The sequence below is a fragment of the Cynocephalus volans genome, chromosome 8, assembly GCF_027409185.1.
Source record: "Cynocephalus volans isolate mCynVol1 chromosome 8, mCynVol1.pri, whole genome shotgun sequence".
Lineage (NCBI taxonomy): Eukaryota > Metazoa > Chordata > Mammalia > Dermoptera > Cynocephalidae > Cynocephalus > Cynocephalus volans.
In genome coordinates, this window is record NC_084467.1 from 88413415 (window position 1) to 88435716 (window position 22302).

The 22302-nt window shown below is 42.1% G+C and overlaps 1 protein-coding gene across 5 annotated transcripts in view; it reads left to right on the top strand.

Moving 5' to 3' along the window:
- The first annotated feature begins 2480 nt into the window (after positions 1 to 2480).
- CDC14A (cell division cycle 14A) overlaps positions 2481 to 22302 on the top strand; it is a 159722-nt gene continuing 139900 nt past the window's right edge. For 4 of the 5 annotated variants that reach the window (XM_063104365.1, XM_063104369.1, XM_063104364.1 and 1 more), the window contains exons 1-2: positions 2481 to 2558; positions 3389 to 3479. In XM_063104365.1, coding sequence (XP_062960435.1) covers positions 2510 to 2558; positions 3389 to 3479 — 140 coding nt within the window. In that variant the 5' untranslated portion in view covers positions 2481 to 2509. Of the gene's footprint in view, positions 2559 to 3104; positions 3182 to 3388; positions 3480 to 22302 lie in introns of those variants that run through there. The other variant, XM_063104367.1, reaches the window with a different exon arrangement.

Below are 22302 nucleotides of genomic sequence, written 5' to 3' on the forward strand. Positions count from 1 at the left end.
CGGTGACCCATAAAACATGGAATGCATCTCAACAGTTAAGCACTGATTACAACTCATCATTTCAGGTCTTTTACAGTTTAAAAACCTCTTTTGGATATATGTTTTTTTTCCTCATGTGTAAATTAGGGGACGGTAGGAGGTGTTCTTTAGTGATTCAGTTTTAAATTGATATGTTTCTGGGCTTAAAGATTTGGATTGAGAAAGGAAAATGTCTAAGCCATTTGAGGTCTGCTAAACTTACCAGGCCCAGAGAGAGATGAGCATGAGACTTCAGTCACGTCCCCCTCATCATGTCCGAAATAATTGCTAAAAGGTGTGTTTTTGGTAGTCTGCCGCCACCATCAAGTAAATGTTATGGCAGGTTGTACAATGTGACCTTCATTCTTTATTACAAAGTCCCTGGAATTTATGATGCTAGGAGCACTGTATAGCCAATTAGTAGCTTAGGTTACTTTAGTAAACAAATGTAAGTTCTTGGCTTACTACTTTGAAACTTCCCCTCAACTTCTTCCTTTAAAAATCAGTTCATAACCACTACCTAGGAACATACGTTTGGGGCAACCCAAGCCTGTATCTCCAGGGCCGCAGTCAATAAAATTTGGCACACATAAACTGCTTGTTATATTTTTGCCTTAGTTTCTTCTTTTACGTCAACAAGATGTTAGGTTATGTTCCGTTTTTAACCATTTTAGGAGGGCACGTATGGTTAGTATTGCTGAGATGTTCTGAATAAGTTTTCTGAATATCAATGTAATATTCGTTTATTGTTTTTTGTGCCTGTTTAGTTTTTGGAGAGCCAAGGAAGCCAGCTGATGGGCTAAAACCAATGGTTGAGCTTGCTCCCTGGCCTCAGAGCCCTCCCTCAGTCAGTCAGTCGGCTCTTCACTTGTGTGCTCCCTTCCTACCTTGAGGTGAACAAGCAGCTGCAAGTGAAAAGGCCGGCACAAATCCCCTTCTGTTTCTGGAGATACATACCACTCAGAGCGCAAACTCTTCTGGTGGTGGGTCTGCAGCGCCATTTCTGTGTGGATGGGACTGCCCACTAATTAGGCACATCCATAGGACACCCAGCATGGAAGTTGTTCAAACAGTACGAAGCGCCTCGGAGAAACAAGTCAAGGGCCTCTTTGAGAGGAAACTTTCTCTGCAGCGCTTCAGCTGAGACTCAGAAATTCCTCTGTGTGAACCTGTCCGGTGGACAAGTGGCCCCCTCCTTCCCTCCTCTGCCCTCCCGCAGCCCTGGCTGGCCTTGCTGTCCGCCCCGCCCCTTCCAGGACCAGCGCAATTTAAAGATTAGGTATTTGCGATGATTTTGCGCTCACAGTGGCGGCCCAAATGGGAGGACGTGGGAACGTTTTCCTCCGTGAGAACAAAGCACAAGTTATATCATAGTGTAGTATGTGTAGAGGAAATCGGTACGTGTACTTCTGAGCTAGGAGGCAGTGCCTCTTAATTTTATTTTTTATATGGAGACCCCTCAGAGGTGGGGATGGGGGTTGGTTGAATGTCAGGCAGGGCTCGGAGAAGATCTGAGGTTTTAAAGTGTGTGTGTGTGTGCGCGCGCGCAGGCAAGAGTTTGAAGTACATGGGTGAATGGGGCGAGAGAGAAAGAGAATGAGAGATACACAGAAGAAAAATCTGGACTGGGAGAAGACTTAGTGGGCGCAGAAAAGAAGGGGCGCCGTGCATCCTTGCCTCCGAGGCCGCAGCAGCGCCCCCGCGACATCCAGACCCACCGCTTCATTCCTAAGTTTCTAGCCTGGAGGCCCCGCCTGGCTCCCCGGGGCCGAGGGCCCCGTTTCCTGTACAGCAATTGGTGAACGGTAACAAAGCCTTAGCAACTGGCTCCTAGTGACCCGCGGGGCTCCTGGTAACTGAGGTGCGGGGCCGACGCGGAGAAAGGAGCGGGGCTGTCCCTTTAAGGGATGGCCGCGGAGCCGTGAAAGTGGAGGGGGTTGAGGGAGGGCGGGGAGGAAGGTCTGGGGGCGGACCTAGGGGGATGAGGAGGAGGAGGAAGAGTTGCTGCTGAAAGGAGGTGGTGAAGGAGGAGCCGGAGCAGCTGCTGCCAGCCCGCGGGCACCGGAGTCTTGCCCGCTGCCGCACGAGTAGCCACGGGCGCGATCGGGGCCAGACGCTTGCTCCTCCATGGTCACTTTGGGATCCGGGGGAAGACTTTGCCCGGCCGTGAGAGCTGGTCTGCGTTTCCCAGGCGCGGCGGCGGCGGCGGCGGCAGAGCAGCAGCGGCAGCCGGGTCGGAATCGGAGCGGCCACAGCCCGGGGCGTGTGCGCCCCGCGCGGAGCGGGCTCGGGTTTTCCACGGAATGTTCCCGGGGCACCCGGCGCGCTGACCCCGCAGCCTCCTCCGCCTTCGGCTCCTGCTGCCTCCCTCGGGAGGGCTCGGTGTTCGGGACTGCGAGCTGCTTGGCTCCTGGGCAGTGGGGAAGCCCCCGGGGGCGGGTGACCTCAGCTGGTCACGACCCAGCCCTCCCCCTTGCGTATCTCGCTTAAGATGGCAGCGGAGTCAGGGGAACTAATCGGGGCTTGTGAGTTCATGAAAGGTGAGGAGCAGTCGCCCCGCGTACTCCATCCCTCCCCTGCTCCCAACTCTTCACTTCTCTCCCCTAAGTCTCAACCACTGCCCCCAGCTTCTCCCGGCCCCCCGGTGTGCTGCGGCCGCTGCGCGCTCTCTCGTCCCCTCTCGGTACTCTCTTCTCCCCGAGGACCCCCTGCTTCCGGCTTCCTCTGTCTTTCTTGCGTCCCTCGTTCCCTCTGCAGCTTCCTAGGATGGCTTCCCTGCCCGGTCTGGGACAGAGCCGGCCTCTGTCCGGGCTCCTGCACACAGTAGCTCATGGGGATCCTGCTGAGGTTGATCCTTTCTGTCACTTTTACCCCACCGTTGCTGGCCTCGGTTTTCGGGACACCTCCTGCCCCAACTACACCCCTCTGTCTCTCTCCCTTCCTCTTCTTGAAGTCTCTGGAGTTGCAGCGGAGAGGCTCACCCCTCTCTCCCCCTTTTGCAGCTGCTGAGGTCTGGAGATTTCGGAACTAAACTTGCACTTAGGTTGTTTTTTTTTTTTTTTTTGAAACCAAAGTTTTGCGGGTCCCCCCAGATCCTCTCTACTCCCGATGGCCTGAAACAGGGGAGATGTGGAAGTTGCCCTCCGCTGAGTCCCTCGATCAGGTCCTTGATCGCCTCTCTAACTGTGTGCTCTTGGGTGGGTCTCTCGTTTTCTGGGAGAGATCAGGTTTCTGCAAGAATTCTACGTGTTAAGGGGGCTTTAAATTATGGGTAGCAGTTGTTATTTTGATCTTTCGTGTATTACCACCTTTCATCTTCACTGCCCCACTTCTCATATGTTTTCTCCCGTCTTTGAAACTTGTCTTTCAGATCGGTTATATTTTGCTACTTTAAGGAATAGACCAAAAAGCACAGTAAATACCCACTATTTCTCCATCGATGAGGAGCTGGTCTATGAAAAGTAAGTTTCTGTTTTTTTTTTCCTCTCAGCCATTTAGCTTGTTGGCTCTTTGGTGAGGAAACACTATGCACTGTTATGTCAGTTTTATTCACTTTACCCCAGTGTTGCAAGTAACAATACCAATGTTTTTAGGCTCAGGTGCTTGGGGAGAGGTGCAGGGAAAATTAACATAATTTGAACCTGTCAACAACTCAGTCCTTTTAGATGCCTATTTATATCATTAGTTCTTCTTCCCGCCACAACAAACAGCAACTGTAGATTCCTAACACTCCCCAGAGTAGGACCAGGGAGACACACTGTGTCATTGCCAGACTCTGTAATTGGCCTGTGAATCAGTCACTAAGTATTTATGGAGCACCCACAGGGTACAGGGCAGTGCGAGTATTACAGGTGCTTAAGCTTTACAGCTCACAAGGCTTCTCTTGTATCTCAGGATGTTTTTGTTTGTGCAGCTCATTTTAAGAAAGTGGGGCACATTAACTGCAGGGAGCTGTATCCAAGTCATATCTATGAATAACATTTTGCCTGTATGACAAATTATTGTTATTTTATTTGGGTGCTTCAAACTTCATGATATTGTTTTCTTTGCCTTTGAGGAAGTGGTATAGGAGTGCTGATTTACTTTCTTTGGTTATTTTGCTTCTGGAGGATTTGATAGTGTAAATAAGAGTAGGGAATTGTTTTCTGTGAAAGACCATTGATCTACAAGAAAAAGATATCTTAAATGCTTTAGGTATAGTAAAAACAAATAATTGAAGAAAGATAAACCTCCACTCAATAAAAGCAGTAAACAAGGAATAAGAAGGTTGAATTGACTTGGTTATGTTCCTTTATTAAAAAGCTGGTGTTTCAAAGGGTTCTAATATATTCTAATTTAAACATTTAATTTTACCTTCTTGTTATCTTAACAAATGTTCAGTTAAATGAACATGGTTAGATGAACCACAGTAAGCTTCACTGGACTTGTCCTGTTAAAAAGATATTGGCAGCTCTGCCAAAGATTTGTAGGTACCACTGGCCCTTCCATGAGTGAGTATTCTGGACGTTTAAGAGCATATCTTTTATTTGAGGAAAAACGATCTTTGTCACTTCGGCATAGGGGTTCTTGAAACTGATGTCTTCAGGACATTTCTCTTAGTGGTGCTGGGAGTAGATGCTTCTTGAATGGCTGAAGTGAGAGTGGAAATGAAAGAGCCCTTTGCTGCTGCTCTTGAATGCCCAGTGTTGCTGAGGCAAAGAGGTCTAAAGCCCTGGTGTCAGGTTACAGCTCTGCTCCTAGACAGAATGGAGTTGTGTGAGGCCTGCTCCCTGACCCCCTGTACCTGGGTGATGTCACTGCCAGCAGTGTTTATTGAGTGTTCCCTCTATTGTGGGAATGTGCATTGTTGTTGCTTTCTCTTTGTGAGTTTAGGGTTTGGGGACCTCTCGTAAGTCTGAGGATAGGGGCTGAGTATAAGACGTCATATTCATTCTGCAGTGACTAACATGCCAGAGGTTGTTAATGTGTCATTGAAAAAGCTCTAGTCGCTGAGGTCTGAGTCACTTCTCTTGGGATTGCTAGGTGGTGGATCTAGCAGAAAATTACATTTAGCCAGTTAAACACAGTGCACAATGGCTTTTTGATTCTAATATTGATATATGAGGAAAATTTTTTGTGTGATTTTTTTTTTTTTAATGTTGGTATTTTAGGGTAAAGCTACAAATCATATTCGTGTTATATTTATTCTATTGTATTTCTGGTGTCTTGTAAGAAAAGACTCGCTGGAGAGGCTATTCCTCTCTTGTAAGTTTGGTGGTCATTTGAAACAATGGTGAGAACTCTAGCCTTGGCAGAGTGTGTAGTTCTCTTACTTTAGATTTGCCATACCATGCCATAGTAGTGGCTGTGGTTCTGATCACCCATAGCTCCATCTTTTTTGTTACCCTAACATACTAAGCAGTGCTAGGTGGTGCAGAGAATAAAATGATGATGAATGCACACATTACCTTAGAGGATCTCCAGGCCTGTAGGGAGAATAACAGGACTGCAATCAGAGGTATAGGAAAGATAACTGCCCTAAGTGAAACATAGGGCTTGTGCTAGGAAGAATTCACAGGAGGGTGGGGGCATGTCTAGAGGAGGGGTTCCGAAAAGGCTTTGTGGGGGAGTTAAGATTAGCTTGAAGGATGAACAGGGTTTTATCAGGCAGAGACGTGAGAGGAGAGATCCCCGAAGACAGAACAGCAAGGATGAGGAGGGAGGATCAGGACGTGTGTTTAGGGAACAGTAGGTTTGCCTGGTGTGTCACATTTACAGGCCACATGAGGGATGTGGAATGTGAAGCTGAGAGGTGGGTTGGGGACAGAATGAATGCTGGCATGAGGAACCTGCAGTTTTCTTGGTATGCCATAGGACTCTCTTGAGGGTTTTGGGGCAGGCCATGGTATGATTTGATTTGTGCTCATTTCAAATAGTGGCAATCATTTATTGAGTATTTAGATGTGTGCCAGTTGTTGTTCTAGCTGCTCTATGACTATTAATTAAAAAAAAATTTTTTTTTGGTGGCTGGCCAGTTTGGGGATCCGAATCCTTGACGTTGGTGTTATAACACCATGCTCTAACCACCTGAGCTAACCGACCAGCCTTTTAATTCATCTTGTTTCACAGCAATTCTATGAGGCAGACACTATTATCATCCTTATTGTACAATGATGAAAATAAGGTGCAGAGAGGTTAGGTAACTTGCCCAAGGTCACAGAAGCAAGAAGTAGCAGAGCTGGAATTTGAAACCAAGTCATCTGGTTCCAGAGGACATATATCCTTCTCAAAAAATTAATATGATAGCATCACTTAAGATAGATTGGAAAGGAGGTAAGAGCCCACTTAGAAAAATTCTGGGATGGTCAGGGGGAAGAAACAAATACATGATTAGGATGGTGGCAATGATGATGGAAAAAAGGGATCTGAATCCATGTGACTTCGCAACAGATCAGGTAGGTGGGTTGGTGGGGTGTTGAGGAAGAAGAGGAGTCAAAGAAGTCCTTAAGACAGCCTGTGTAGTGGTGAGCCTGTGGGGCCATTAACTGCGGCAAGGAAGTAGGGTGGAAGACTTGGTTTCGGTGAGAAGATCAGACATTCCATTTTGGCCAGATTGAAATTTAAGAAATTTAAGGGCTATTCACATCACTGTTGGATATCCCATAAATTTGAAGTTCTTAAATTTGGGGGTTTCCCCAAAGATATGATAAAGCTGTGAGAATGGTGCAATTTCTGGGGAGGAAAAGAAGATATCAAGGTTTGTATTTCATGGTTAGGGCCAGGATTAGAGGAGCAAGAGAAGGAGATGGAAATGAGCAGCCAGAGAGGTGGGAAAACAGTGAAGCAGAGAGGAGAAAAGGGAGAGGGACAGAAGCAGTGGAATCCATCCTGTCACCACCACCTCTTGAAATTGGAAAAGAAGAGAGACTTTTTCACTAGAAGGACAGGTAGCAACCTGGGTTCTGTCTGTGGAGGAAGTTCTGTGGTGAGAAAGATCTTGACTGTCATATAATAATGTGCATGTCTCTATAGAAAAGGGTGTATTTATATACATTATCACACAGGGCCTCATACAGCCCTAAAACTGTGTCATTATTTGCTGAATGTTTAAATGAAATGCTAAATGATCACCTTAAACTATTATTTTTGAATCAGGAAGTAGACTCTTTAAATATTAGGCTGTGGCTACTCTGGTCACAGCTGTTTTGTGCAGCTGTTTATTTAGTTATAAAAGGATGATAGCTCTATGATGGAAATGGCAACTTTCTGAGAAGCTGGTGGAGAAAATTTAGCAAAGTGGCCGCATAAGGAAGAAAGTTTGAATTTTCTGCTTGATTTTTAAACATTAATATAAAGGCCTGAGCAGTTTTATTAAAATGTGGATTATAAGAAGTCATACTTTGTCCTTGAGTTGTGATTTCACAGGTCAGAATTAAAATCAGAGCATAGACTAACACACATGTAGTACAAAAACAGTCTCATAAAAAGGAGCCTTTCAAAGAAGGTTTATCTGTATTTGATTAAGCTACAAATAATGCAAAACTCTCCAGAAAGGCTAATTCTTTGGTATTGGAATTGGGCCCTGTAATCCAAATAGAGGCTTACTTTTAATAACTTGGCTCACATTTTTTTGGCTCAAGTTAGCAAAATCAAATATGTTAATTGTTATAATCTTTGTATGCCCCTCCTAATGGTGATCGTGGGTGTAGGGTTGGATGTTAATGGCACAGAAAGCCAGTTTGTTGTGAAGAATAGCTTCATTTTCAGCCTTGTTCATTTTTGTTTCTTCTCTCCTGGGGTTTGCAAAGGAAAGGTACCGAAATGCAGGAGAGAGCTCTTCATAGAGATTCTCTGGGAACTGAATTTTAAGCAGTCTCTGAAGTGACTCAAAGAATTTCAGCAAATGTTTTAGCATGTTAAGAATGAGCAGCCTTTAATGAGGACTAATTAGCTAAATGGGAGGTTTAAATAATTTAAAACATTGAATTTTCATTTAAACTTTATTAAAGCAGTGGGATATTAATGCATCCACGAGTTGTTGGATAAATAATTTATAGAGGAATGATTTATTTTATCTTGTCTATAGCATATATTAGAGTCAAAATGTGAATGTAGGATGTCTTTGAGTGAAGTACAGAAAAACTTCTCTTGCCTAGAAATATTTGTGGGAATGAGCATTTAGGTTAGATGAAGGTGAGAAAAGAAACCTTTTTGGTTTTTCAATTTTTATTTCAAATTTAATATGTGGCAAGTAGGATAGTTTAATGGAAAATTGGGTGCCACTTGCATGCACATACACATATATATGATCTTATGGAGCATTGTTATTAGGGTCATCATTGGGTACCTCACCTCTCATTATAAAATTGCTATCATATAGACAGAAGAGGAGATTTGGTTGAATTCAGAGACAGATTTAACCATGGGAATAATGATAAAGCCATAACAACAATAGCTAACATTTATAGTACTGTGATAGATAGTGTTCTAAGTGCTTTACACACACACACATTAACTCAGTTAACAACCCTAGGAGTTAGATGCTATTATTGTCACCACTTTACAAATGAGGAAACTGAGGCTCAGAGAAGGTAAGTCTATTGCTAGTAGTAAGTGGGAGAAGGGGGATTCAAGCCACAGGCAGTCCACCCTGGAGTCCATGATCTCATGTGTCCAGCAAGTTCCCAGTTGTCCTGAGCCTGAGGCTGTTGGGGAGGGTGTGGGACAGCTTTGCCCCTCCCTGGCAGGCTTGACCCTTCTAACTTGGGTGGTGATGGCTTTACAAAGAAATGTGCCACTGACAGTGTGTAAACAAACTATGTCCAGATGATATCTGGGAATATGTGTTGGTAATTAAATTTTTTTTTTTTTTTGTAATCTACTTTTGTGGGTGAAATTTTTCCCTTTCTCCTTTCAATGAACTGCCAAAAAGGGAGAAAAGAAATTGAGTTAATTATTATTGTGTATTAGTAGGACATATAAAATAAGAGAAGTCCAGTTATTTATTTATTTATTTATTTTTAAATTTTATTTTGTCGATATACATTGTGGTTGATTATTGTTGCCCCTTACCAAAACCTCCCTCCCTTCTCCCTCCCCCCCTCCCCCCTCCCCCCCAACAATGTCCTTTCTGTTTGCTTGTCGTATCAACTTCAAGTAATTGTGGTTGTTATATGAGAGGTCCAGTTTTTATAAGCCTATGAAAACTGCTTTTGGAGGCTGCCTGGTGAAATGCTCTGGCTACTTAACTGGTATAACCTAAGATATAATGATGTCTGCATAGAATTCTTCTAAAAACTCAGAAAAATTACTTAGGTTTTAAAAGATGATAGATTTCTATTTTCTTCCCTTTTTATCTTTCCCACCATCCTAACCTTGCAAAAATAACCCAGTATTGTTTAGGGCAGATTTTTTTTCACCTTCTGTTTTGAACACATGAGTTTTAGGCATGTGCTTGTGTATGTGTAAACCTATGTATACAGTCAATGTTACTATGTAGTATGCATTATAAGGAAGTAGGCTTATCTGTGTACATTTATAGTAAGTCCTTAGTTTTGTGATCCACTAGAGTCAAACTTTACTTTCTAGATATTGATGTATTTAAATATGTTAATTAAATTATTTTAATAGTTTTGCACTCTTAGGCATTCATAGTGTGTAGTCAGTCTCTAATCTTCATAACAATGAATTGTCATTCAGTTCTTTTAGTTTGCTTGAAATAAGCCTGGTGAAAATGCAAAATTTAACCAGGATACTAAGGAAAGTTTTCTTAACAGGGCTAGTCTTAATCAGGCAGCCTGAGAGAAGAACCCAAGTGGGCTACAGGAGAGCCCAATGGAGAGCTGTCTGCCATCCAAGTTCTTTCTGTGCCAGGTCACCACAGGGCAGCTTCATTATTTTGTTTGAAGTAGATTCTTAAGACATCACATGTTCTCGTTTGTAAGTTCATAAACACATTCCCAAGCCAAAAGTAAATGACTTTTACTTAGCCACAGCTTAATACACTTTTGTGCTTAAAAAAAAAAAAAAAAAAAGACTGGACACATTTTAATGGGAAGTAAAAAGCATAACTTGAAACTTATAAGTGGTTGAAAATTACTATAAAATACAAGAAACTAACATTTAGGTGGGACAGATTTTGATGCAGAGCACTATTAATGCTTTGGAGACACACCTATATAAAGAAGGAAATGGAAACAAATACAGTGCAGGGCAACATATGACGAAAGCTGCAAATGTATGTGTTTGGAGTCCAAAAAAGGAAGAGATTATTACTGCCAGGGTGATAAAGACTTCATAGAGTGATGTTTGAACTAGCTTTTGAAGGGTGTGTAAGAGCAAAGAGTACATTTTATGATCTCTGTGAGGACCAGTACTACCTGTTTTTGCTCACCATTGTATCCCTGCACCTAGCACAGTGCCTGGCATAGAACAGAAATGGTGCTGAAGGCATTTTAGTTGAATGAGTGAGTGAGTGAGTGAGGAAGCAAGGAAAGAAAGGAAAGAAGAGATTTGAGGCAGTGTCATGAGAAAAGGTACAGGAGATGTTTGGGAACAGCAAGATTCTGTAAGGTGAGGTATATTATTTAAATAGTGAGCAGTCACAGGTGAGGCAGGACACTTACATAGTTGGGGACTGGATTGTGGAAAGCCACTGGATATCAGTCAGTTCTGCTTATTTATGAATGGCAGAGAGACTGATCAGGGCTCTGCTTTAAGATGAGTACTCTCATGGCTGAAAAGTGGGGGGTCAGTTAGGCTATGGCAGGATGGGATTAGAGTTGTAGCAAGGGGAGCAGAAAGCCAGATGGGGAGAGGCTAGAAAGGATGAACTGACTGGATTTGGGACTGACCAGAGGAGGGTGGGAAGGAGGAATTGAAGATGAGTTCAGAGTTTTTGGCTTGGGTGACTGGGGGAAAGTGACACCTTTAAGTAGGTGAAACGTAAATCAGAAGAAGGAGCTGCCTTTTTTGTTGTTGTTCTGTTTTATTTTGTTTTGGGGATGAGAGATAGGAAGTAAAAAGGGGTCATTATAATGAAGTCTGTCTTTTGTGATCTTTAAGCAGAAAGTAGATAATGCCTGTCCTGGATATTTAGATATTTTCTTGTTTAAAATCTGGGGAGGTGGGTAGGACTGCTGATTTCAAGTTCTTTTCTGGCTTTGTGATTTGAGTTGGGCTTTCTATACATTTTTTTTTTTTAAAAGATGACCGGTAAGGGGATCTTAACCCTTGACTTGGTATTGTCAGCACCACGCTCACCCATTGAGCTAACCAGCCATGCCTGTATGGGATCTGAACCCGTGGCCTTGGTGTTATCAGCACCACACTCTCCTGAGTGAGCCACGGGCCGGCCCTGGGCTTTCTATACTTAATTGTGGGAATCATTGTTTCTTTAAACATTTTTAAAAAAATGTTAATTTCAATTTGCTTCAAAAATGTTCATTTTGTTAATCAACTAAATACTTTCAGAACCACCAAAGAATTCTGTGTTTGAACAAGAGCCATCAAAAATATTGCTCTCTTTATTTGTAATTATGTAATATTCTCAGTTCTTGACAACTTGGAAACATCTGGTAAATGATCATTATTATTTGTGGTTGACAATGAATTCCTTTATTATGAGAAAAGTTTGTGCAAACTGTAGTTTTTGAATAAAATGTTGCCTTTATTAATTTATTGTTTTGGTCTTACACATGTTTATATTCTAGTGACAAACTGAAGAATTTGCCAGTTTGGACTTACTTTGTTATAAAATATAATTTTTTTTTGAGAACCAGAAAAGGTGGTTTATTTCAAATTTGGTCTCCTTGATCGATATTCTGTAGTACTGCATTTATTCAGTTTTGTCTGGGAATGTGACATTTCAGTGAGGCAACTTCTAGAGAGAATTGGAAAATTGCCATTTTGAAATATCAAAGGAGCTTTATAATTTAAATAAATTCTGGAAACCTTTCTCAAATGAATCTACATTTCTGTCTTCTTAAAGAACTTCCTGATCATGATTTGCTTTTTTTTCTATAATACTCAGACTCCATCGTTATGAATACATTGGTCGAACAGTTTCACTGTAATTCAGGGATAGTTTTAGGGACTCCTAAGGAATAAAGGGCTCTCTGCTGATGTGCCAGATGTCCCCTGTTTGCTAAACATCTTGTGTCTTATAGTGGTTTTAATTTATTCAGCCAGTTTTCATTGATGCCTTGCTACTATGAGTTGGGTGCTTTCTAGGTGCTGCTCACTGTCGAGTTAGCTTTGTGCATTGCTGTCCATGTACTGGCCACTAGTAGTTACCTCCTCCTAGTGATCTGCTGATGAGTCTAATATACTGTGGGCATAGAAAGCAGATATTACCTTTTATTAGCATTTCATACAAAATAAGATGAAATAGATTCTGAGTGAGACTGGGACTCTCTTATAAACATAGCTAAAGGGCATGGGTTTTGTGGCAGACTTTAGAGGAAACAATACAACTTTGTTTTTGGCTTGCTGATGTATAACTGATTTCTTATTCTATGCCTTTCTCTTTCAAAGGAGTGTGGAACTAATATAGCATTTATATTAGTCCTGGTAGTCAAGTTAATCTGAAATGTTAAAAATATATATATTTTTTTAGTGTATGATAAAGAAAAAGGTTTAAAACAGTCTCTTCTAGGAAGCCGTGAATGGTGGGCTTGCAAAATAGTGCCTTCAAGGTTCTGCTAGACCCTTTCCCTAGTGTTAAATGTTCTGCTTTGTTCCGTAGTGCCCTTGAGCAGATTGCCTGCAGCTCTAGAAAACCCAACTCTAAAGGTTTAAGCTGATTTTAACTTGGTAAAACTCTCAGACAGAATTGAAGGGGCTCCTAAGTAAAAAGGAGGATTTGGGGTGATGAATCGTTGGGGTGAGTCTTTTCAGATTACGAGTAACTTATGGAGCAAGCCACATTTAGAGTGTGCAGGTAATACAGCTTTGAAGTGTGGAGCAGGAAAAGAACTGATTCTTAGCTGCAAAAGCGAGTCTTGAAACAGGGAACACGGCGCCAGGGCTGCTGTGGATGCAGCCAGGATCCCGGAGGCTGGGGCCGCACTGAAGGCAGCCAGCTGCCCTATTCAGGATTCGAGGTTTCAGGCCGGCATTAGAGAAGATTCCTGGGAGCGCCCGAGCGGCGCCGCGACTGAACAGCCCGAGGCGGCAGCGCCGAGAACACGGAAGGCAACAAACCAGAGACAGAGCGAGCGCCCGACCTGGCACAGCACTGTGAGTGATCCCTGGCACAGCTCTGTTCGGGGGGTGGTTGCCCACCCGGCTCCCGCCTGCACCACCAGGCCACTCACTGCCCCAGTGCTGCCTCCATTTTCCCAGGTGCGGGCAGCTCCGCCCTGATCGGCCATCACTGAGCCCATTTGCTTGGCCTGGCGCGGGGCTTTCCGGACCCTGTGGGCCGGCCTCCTCTCCCACTCCCTCCGCGGTTCTCTGGCGGGGCTGGGGGTATGGGGCGTCCCGACCAGTGTTGGGAGGGCTAGGAAGTACGGGCGGGCCGACTGTCACTCCACCACACCCTGGACTCCGGCCCGGTAAACTTCCTGTTACTGGGAGGCAGATACCATCTCTGCGACCACCAGTCTGGAAAAAAGCCTAACGAATTTCTGGTTGGGAATAGTGTGGTAGGAGAGTTCCCAGGTCCGCTAGAACCTGCCGGAGAGCAGGCTGCAGGCGGGCACTAGACTCGGTTTATACCGGGGGGATACAAAGGTGAACAAGACCCGAGAAAGATCTACACAGTGCTACAAAGGCACCCAGAGAGACCGGTCGTCAGTGCCTAGCAGAAACCTGGTAGATTTCCTGGGCGAGGCGGTGCTGAGCAGGGTCTTGAAGGCCCAGCTGATAGACGAGGGGTGCAGAAGACACACCCCAGCTCAGCACAGTGTGCACAGAGGGGGGAGACGTGCGGCCAGAGAGGCGGAGACTCGACAGAAACCACACACCCGGTGGGGTCGCCACTGCACGATCTAACAGCCTGGGCCAGAGCACACGGAACGGGGAGAAGTCCTGTACAGAAAGTGAAAGCTCAACAGAGATCACACACCCTGTGGTGCGTGATCCACCAGCCCAGCAGAGTCCAAGCTGACCAGAAAGGTGGATCCCCGGAGAAGCCCAAGACCCGAGGCAACCACACACACAAGACACTAGAGGCCAACTGAGCAGTCACGGCGGGAGCCATACCAAATTGGCAACCACAGCAACATCCTAGTTAGTCATTAGTCTCAAACCGGTGGACTGTGAAACCCCCTGCCACAATGAATAAACACCAAAAAAAAGACACCAGAAATACAAAAAATCAAGAAAGTACACCACCAAAAGTTAATAAATCTCATACTCTAGATCCTATAGAACAAGAAGCCCTTGAAATAACTGACAAGGAATTTCGAGTGATAATTCTAAGGAAACTGAATGAGATACAAGAAAACTCAGCTAGACATCATGATGAAATGAGGAAAAGTATACAGGATCTGAAAGAGGAAATATACAAGGAAATCAATGTCCTGAAAAAAAATGTAGCAGAACTTGCTGAACTGAAGAAGTTATTCAGCGAAATAAAAAACACAACGGAGAGTTTAACCAGCAGGCTTGTCGAAGTTGAAGAGAGAACCTCTGAACTTGAAGATGGGCTGTTTGAAATAACACAAGCAGACAAAAAGAAAGAAAAAAGAATCAAGGACATGGAAGAAAATCTGAGAGAGATATCAGACAACCTCAAGCGCTCAAATATCCGAGTCATGGGTATTCCAGAAGGGGAGGAAAATGGAGATTCCATTGAAAACATATTCAACAAAATAGTGGCAGAAAACTTCCCAGGTATAGGAAAAATCACAGATCTTCAGATCCAGGAAGCTCAACGATCTCCAAACGTATTCAACCCAAAAAGGCCTTCTCCAAGACATGTCATAGTCAAATTGGCAAAACTCAGAGACAAAGAGAGAATCTTAAAAGCTGCAAGAGAGAAGCGTCAAATCACCTATAAGGGAGCCCCAATCAGGTTAGCATCAGACTTTTCATCACAAACCCTAAAAGCTAGAAAGGAATGGGATGATATTTTCAAAATACTAAAAGACAAAGATTGCCAGCCAAGAATACTCTACCCTGCAAGGCTATCCTTCCGAAATGAGGGGCAAATAGTATATTTCTCAGACAAACAAAAACTGCGGGAGTTCACTACCACAAGACCACCCTTACAAGAAATCCTCAAGGGAGTACTGGGTTTGGTTCCTGAAAAATAACTACCACTGCCATAAAAACCTAAGAAAAATCTAAACCCGCTAGTACAATAAAAATGGCATTCATGAAGAGAAAACAAGCTAACAAAAACACTATCTACAACCTAAGGAACCAACAAACAAAGAAACCAAACAGTAAATCAGAAAGCAAGGAACAAAAGGCACCTAAGACAACCAAACAACCAATAAAATGCTAGGAATAAATCAACACCTTTCAATAACAACTCTTAATGTTAAAGGCTTAAATTCCCCAATTAAAAGACACAGACTGGCTGACTGGATCAAAAAGCAGGACCCAACTATATGCTGCCTACAAGAGACCCACCTCACCCATAAAGATTCACACAGACTAAGAGTGAAAGGATGGAAAAAGATTTACCATGCAAACAGAAAAGAAAAACGAGCTGGAGTGGCTATTCTTATATCTGACAAAATAGACTTTAAACTAAAAACCATAAAAAGAGACAATGAGGGACACTACTTAATGATAAAAGGACTGATCCATCAAGAAGACATAACAATCATAAATATGTACGCACCCAATGTTGGAGCAGCCAGATTTATAAAACAAACTCTATTAGACCTAAAGAAGGAAATAGACACTAATACCATAATTGCAGGGGACCTAAACACTCCACTGTCAATATTAGACAGATCATCTAGGCAAAGAATCAGTAGAGAAACACAAGATCTAAACAAGACTCTAGACCAATTGGAATTGGCAGATATCTACAGAACATTCCACCCAACAACCTCAGAATATTCATTCTTCTCATCAGCACATGGATCATTCTCCAGGATAGATCACATATTAGGTCACAAATCAAGTCTCAATAAATTCAAAAAAATTGGAATTATCCCATGTATCTTCTCAGACCACAATGGATTAAAACTAGAAATTAATAACAAACAAAACTTTGGAAACTATACAAACACATGGAAATTAAACAGCATTCTACTTAATGACATATGGGTCCAAGAAGAAATCAAGCAGGAAATCAAAAAGTTTATTGAAACTAATGAAAACAATGATACATCATACCAAAACCTGTGGGATACTGCAAAAGCAGTATTGAGGGGAAAATTTATTGCATTAAATGCTCACTTCAGAAGAATGGAAAGATGGCAAGTGAACAACCTAACACTTCACCTTAAAGAACTAGAAAAACAAGAACAATCCAATCCTAAAGTTAGCAGACGGAAAGAAATCATTAAGATCAGAGCAGAACTGAATGAAATTGAAAACCAAAAAACAATTCAAAAGATCAACGAATCAAAAAGTTGGTTTTTTGAAAAGATAAATAAAATTGACAAACCATTAGCATGGCTAACAAAAAAAAGAAGAGAGAAGACTCAAATAACAAAAATTAGAAATGAAAAAGGCGATATTACAACTGATTCATCTGAAATACAAGGAATCATTCGAGACTACTATAAACAACTATACGCCAACAAATTTGAAAATCTGGAGGAAATGGATAAATTTCTGGACACACACAAGCTCCCAAAACTGAACCGTGAAGACGTAGAAAATTTGAACAGACCAATAACAATAAAGGAGATTGAAGCTGTTATCAGAAGGCTCCCAACAAAGAAAAGCCCAGGACCAGATGGATTCACAGCAGAATTTTACCAAACATTCAAAGAGGAATTGACACCGATTCTTTACAAACTATTCCAAAAGATTGAAACGGACGCAAATCTCCCAAACTCATTCTATGAAGCAAACATCATCCTGATACCAAAACCAGGTAAAGATATAACCAAAAAAGAAAACTACAGGCCGATATCCTTGATGAATATAGATGCAAAAATCCTCACTAAAATACTAGCAAACAGAATACAGCAACACATACGAAAAATTATTCATCACGATCAAGTGGGATTCATCCCAGGGATGCAAGGTTGGTTCAACATACGCAAATCAATAAATGTGATACACCATATTAATAAACTCAAACACAAGGACCATATGATCATCTCTATAGATGCTGAAAAAGCATTTGATAAAGTTCAGCACTCATTCATGACAAAGACCCTCTATAAGTTAGGTATAGAGGGAAAGTATCTCAACATAATTAAAGCCATATATGACAAACCCACTGCCAATATCATCCTGAATGGGGAAAAGCTGAAAGCTTTTCCTTTAAGAACAGGCACTAGACAAGGATGCCCACTCTCACCACTTCTATTCAACATAGTGTTGGAAGTACTAGCCAGAGCAATCAGAGAAGAGAAGGAAATAAAGGGCATCCAGATTGGAAAAGATGAAGTCAAACTGTCCCTGTTTGCAGATGACATGATCCTATATATCGGACAGCCTAAAACCTCTACAAAAAAACTATTGGAATTGATAAATGATTTCAGCACAGTAGCAGGATACAAAATCAACACACAAAAATCAGTAGCATTTCTTTTCTCCAATAGTGAACATGCAGAAGGAGAAATCAAGAAAGCCTGTCCATTTACAATAGCCACCAAAAAAATAAAATACTTAGGAATTGAGTTAACCAAGGATGTGAAAAATCTCTATAATGAGAACTACAAACCACTGCTGAGAGAAATTAGAGAGGATACAAGAAGATGGAAAGATATTCCATGCTCTTGGATTGGAAGAATCAACATAGTGAAAATGTCGATACTACCCAAAGTGATATACAAATTCAATGCAATCCCCATCAAAATTCCAAAGACATTTTTCTCAGAAATGGAAAAAACTATTCAGACATTTATATGGAACAATAAAAGACCACGAATAGCCAAAGCAATGCTCAGCAAAAAAAATAAAGCTGGAGGCATAACACTACCTGACTTTAAGCTATACTACAAAGCTATAATAACCAAAACAGTATGGTACTGGCATAAAAACAGACACACTGACCAATGGAATAGAATAGAGAATCCAGAAATCAACCCACACACTTACTGCCATCTGATCTTTGACAAAGGCACCAAGCCTATTCAGTGGCGAAGGGACTGCCTCTTCAGCAAGTGGTGCTGGGATAACTGGATATCGATATGCAGGAGAATGAAACTAGATCCATACCTCTCACCGTATACTAAAATCAACTCAAAATGGATTAAGGATTTAAATATACACCCTGAGACAATAAAACTTCTTAAAGAAAACATAGGAGAAACACTTCAGGAAATAGGACTGGGCACAGACTTCATGAATACGACCCCAAAAGCACGGGCAACCAAAGGAAAAATAAACAAATGGGATTATATCAAACTAAAAAGCTTCTGCACAGCAAAAGAAACAATTAAAAGAGTTAAAAGACAACCAACAGAGTGGGAGAAAATATTTGCAAAATATACATCTGACAAAGGATTAATATCCAGAATATATAAGGAACTCAAACAACTTTACAAGAAGAAAACAAGCAACCCAATTAAAAAATGGGCAAAAGAGTTAAGTAGGCATTTCTCTAAGGAAGATATCCAAATGGCCAACAGACATATGAAAAAATGCTCAACATCACTCAGCATCCGGGAAATGCAAATCAAAACCACATTGAGATACCATCTAACCCCAGTTAGGATGGCTAAAATCCAAAAGACTCTGAACGATAAATGCTGGCGAGGCTGCGGAGAAAAAGGAACTCTCATACATTGTTGGTGGGACTGCAAAATGGTGCAGCCTCTATGGAAAATGGTATGGAGGTTCCTTAAACAATTGCAAATAGATCTACCATACGACCCAGCCATCCCACTGTTGGGAATATACCCAGAGGAATGGAAATCATCAAGTCGAAGGTATACCTGTTCCCCAATGTTCATCGCAGCACTCTTTACAATAGCCAAGAGTTGGAACCAGCCCAAATGCCCATCATCAGATGAGTGGATACGGAAAATGTGGTACATCTACACAATGGAATACTACTCAGCTATAAAAACGAATGAAATACTGCCATTTGCAACAACATGGATGGACCTTGAGAGAATTATATTAAGTGAAACAAGTCAGGCACAGAAAGAGAAATACCACATGTTCTCACTTATTGGAGGGAGCTAAAAATTAATATATAAATTCACACACACACATACACACACACACACAAACCGGGGGGGGGGGGGAAGAAGATATAACAACCACAATTATTTGAAGTTGATACAACAAGCAAACAGAAAGGACATTGTCGGGGGGGAGGGGGGGAGGGAGAAGGGAGGGAGGTTTTGGTGATGGGAAGCAATAATCAGCTACAATGTATATCGACAAAATAAAATTAAAAAAAAAAAAAAATAAATAAAATGATTAGACAAAGAAAAAAAAAAAAATAGAGTGTGCAGGTAATAAAGAAGCGTCTGCAGGGGGAAGACTGGGGGGATGTGCTTAACCTTTCTGTGCACGGAGAGGATTGGATTTCACCATTCCCAGTTCCCTTATTGGCCCTTCCTTCTTAGGTCGTTTTGTCAGTTTTGTCTATTTAGTCTTATTTTGTACCCAAAGCTTGTAAAATGTGATATATCTCTCCACATTTAACCTGGTATACAGTTTAGAAGGATTAGAGTGGAAGAAGGAAGTATTTTTGCAGGTGAACCAACCACGTCTCAGTCTTTTATTCATTTACTCAGTCATCTCTGTGCCAGGTACTAGGGATACAATAGTGAACATATTTTAGCCCAGTCCTGTTCTCATGGAGCTTATATGGTTCCAGTGGACCATAGGGAGGACATTAATCAAATATTCAGGTACAAGATTATCTGTAAGCGTCCTGAAGGGAAGACCTACAGTTGTTTGAAAGCATATAACAACAGAGCCTGGTCTGTGGGGTGTGTGTGTGTGTGTGTTGGGGTGTGTGTGATGGGTAGGGGTGGGGAAGAATTCCCTGAGGAAGTGTGATGAGCTGAGTAGTTGTTAACTAGGCCAGGGAGGGCGGCTGGAGATTACTAGTAATAAAATGGGGGGAATGGTACAAAATGAGACCCTAAAGAGACTTTGGGAAGGGTTGTACCACCCAGGGCCTTGCAGGCAAGGTTGAGCGTTGTGTTTTTGATTCATAGAGCTTAGAAGGCTAATGTGATCATCGCAGCAGGTTTTAGAGTAATTTTTTTTCAGGGCTTCAGCTGCTTTGTGAAATGTGAAGGTTAGCCTTTTATATGGGGGATCAGTCATCATTCTGTTTTCTAAAGTCATGCGTATATGGTCTGCACAGCCCTTTTGCCTTCAGCACCTGCCACTGACTGATGGGGTTAATTTACAGTGGTTGAGAATGTTCCTGTGGGAGTGAATTTTAATCTTACTACTGCATTCCTGAAGACGTCTCCTTTTGTTTTCATTAATTTGAGTCTTGAAGGGGGTTTTCATTAATTAACAGAATTTCAGATCCTGATGCTTGAAGGTTCCTTGATACCATCTGGTCTGTTGTTTGGCTTTAAGGCAAAGTGGTAGCACTCAGCCATTTTACAGAAGAGGCAGCTGAAGCCTTACATGACCCTGCTACTTGCCCCAGGTTAAAAAATACCTAAGCAGAGAAGGGTTCCTCACACTCAAGTGTTGTATAGCTGGACTTTCCTAAAAACTTGGATGATGCATCAAAAGACTGGAGTAAGAGTTGATAAATGGGGTTCTCTCCTTCCTTTATGATCTCAGCAAATGTCAAACTTTATTCAGATAAGCAAATAATAGTGATGTCAAGATTTCCAATATATGAAGCTGCTTTCTAGTTTGTGGGTTTGCTCTCTAGCTGTGCAGAAGGCATAGTGCAGAAAGCAGGGAGGAAGCTGTGTTCTTCCCCTTCCCTGGGGAGATACTAAGGGAAACATCTTCTGTACCCAGACCCAACACATTATATAGTAGCTAGAAATGTGATATAAGATAGGACATGATAGCTGGAAAGAATTTTAGAAGCCATCTAAGTCAGTGGCTTCATTTGGTAGATGAGGACATGGAGTCCCAGAGAGGCTAAGACACTAGCCCAGGGACATTGAGTGACCAAGTTGAGACCGGAATCCCTTGGCTCCCTGAGATCCTTAGTCCTACATCAGACTGCTATGTGCATGGGAAGCTTGTGCTGAGGAAGCTGTTCCCCAGGAAGGTGGCATCAGTGGGTGTGGGTGGTTATGCTGTAAGAGCTTGGGCAAAAACTCACACTTGTGCCCTTATCTTAGGTTAGCATTCGCTGAGCAGTTAGGACCTTTTTGAAATGTGATCATTATGAGTTCCGGCCATGTACAGGAACTTTATCATCTGACTGGAAGGCTGCTGCTAATATTCTAGTGATAGGGAAAATATTAGGTGGTGTGCATAGCCCAGAGGTGGCATTGATTAATTTCACCAAAATTATATTTATATACACACATGTGCAATCTCATTGTGCTTTGGTTGATACTGCTACCTCAGCACTTATCACACTGTAGTAATATCTTTACTTGCCTTCTTAGTAGGTGGTAAGCTCCCTGTGAGTAGGGGACTGGTGGTTAGCAGGTTTTCAGTAAATATTTGAGTGAGTAAATGAAAGAACAGACAAAAAGTATCAGCAATATTGGTAAAAAATTAAGGTTGGCATGCCTTATAATGATCTTATATAATTTTTTTCATCCTATTTTTAAAGCAATTTTATTTTGTTTTAGTTTTTTTGGCATTGCAGGCACTCTGATTAATTTGCTAACTTGTAGCACCTTGCTCAGAATAGGTGGTCATAAATTTGGTTGAATGAATGGGTAATGCTTAGAATGTAGCTTACCTTTTGGCTGAGGAGTTGAAAATTTTCACATGAAGCTTTTAATATGTAGAGTAAGATATAACAGTGCTTCCAAGAATGATTTCTCTGGGAATGGACTCACCTAAATGATAGTTTATTAGAAAAAGCAAAGACTAATGATACATCATAAATTTTATAAATCTGTGAGGAGATAGACATACTGGGTATGACAAAAAAGCTTCTAGGCCCAGCTTCTGTTTCCTTTCAAATCCATAGTACCAGCACTTGTAGGTAGTGAGTGTTAGGCAATTGTTTGCTCTGATCCTCAGGCTCCCATTTCTTTGTCCTCCCCCCAAGGAGATGGCCCTCCTACCCCCCCACAACTTAGAGGATTCCAGATG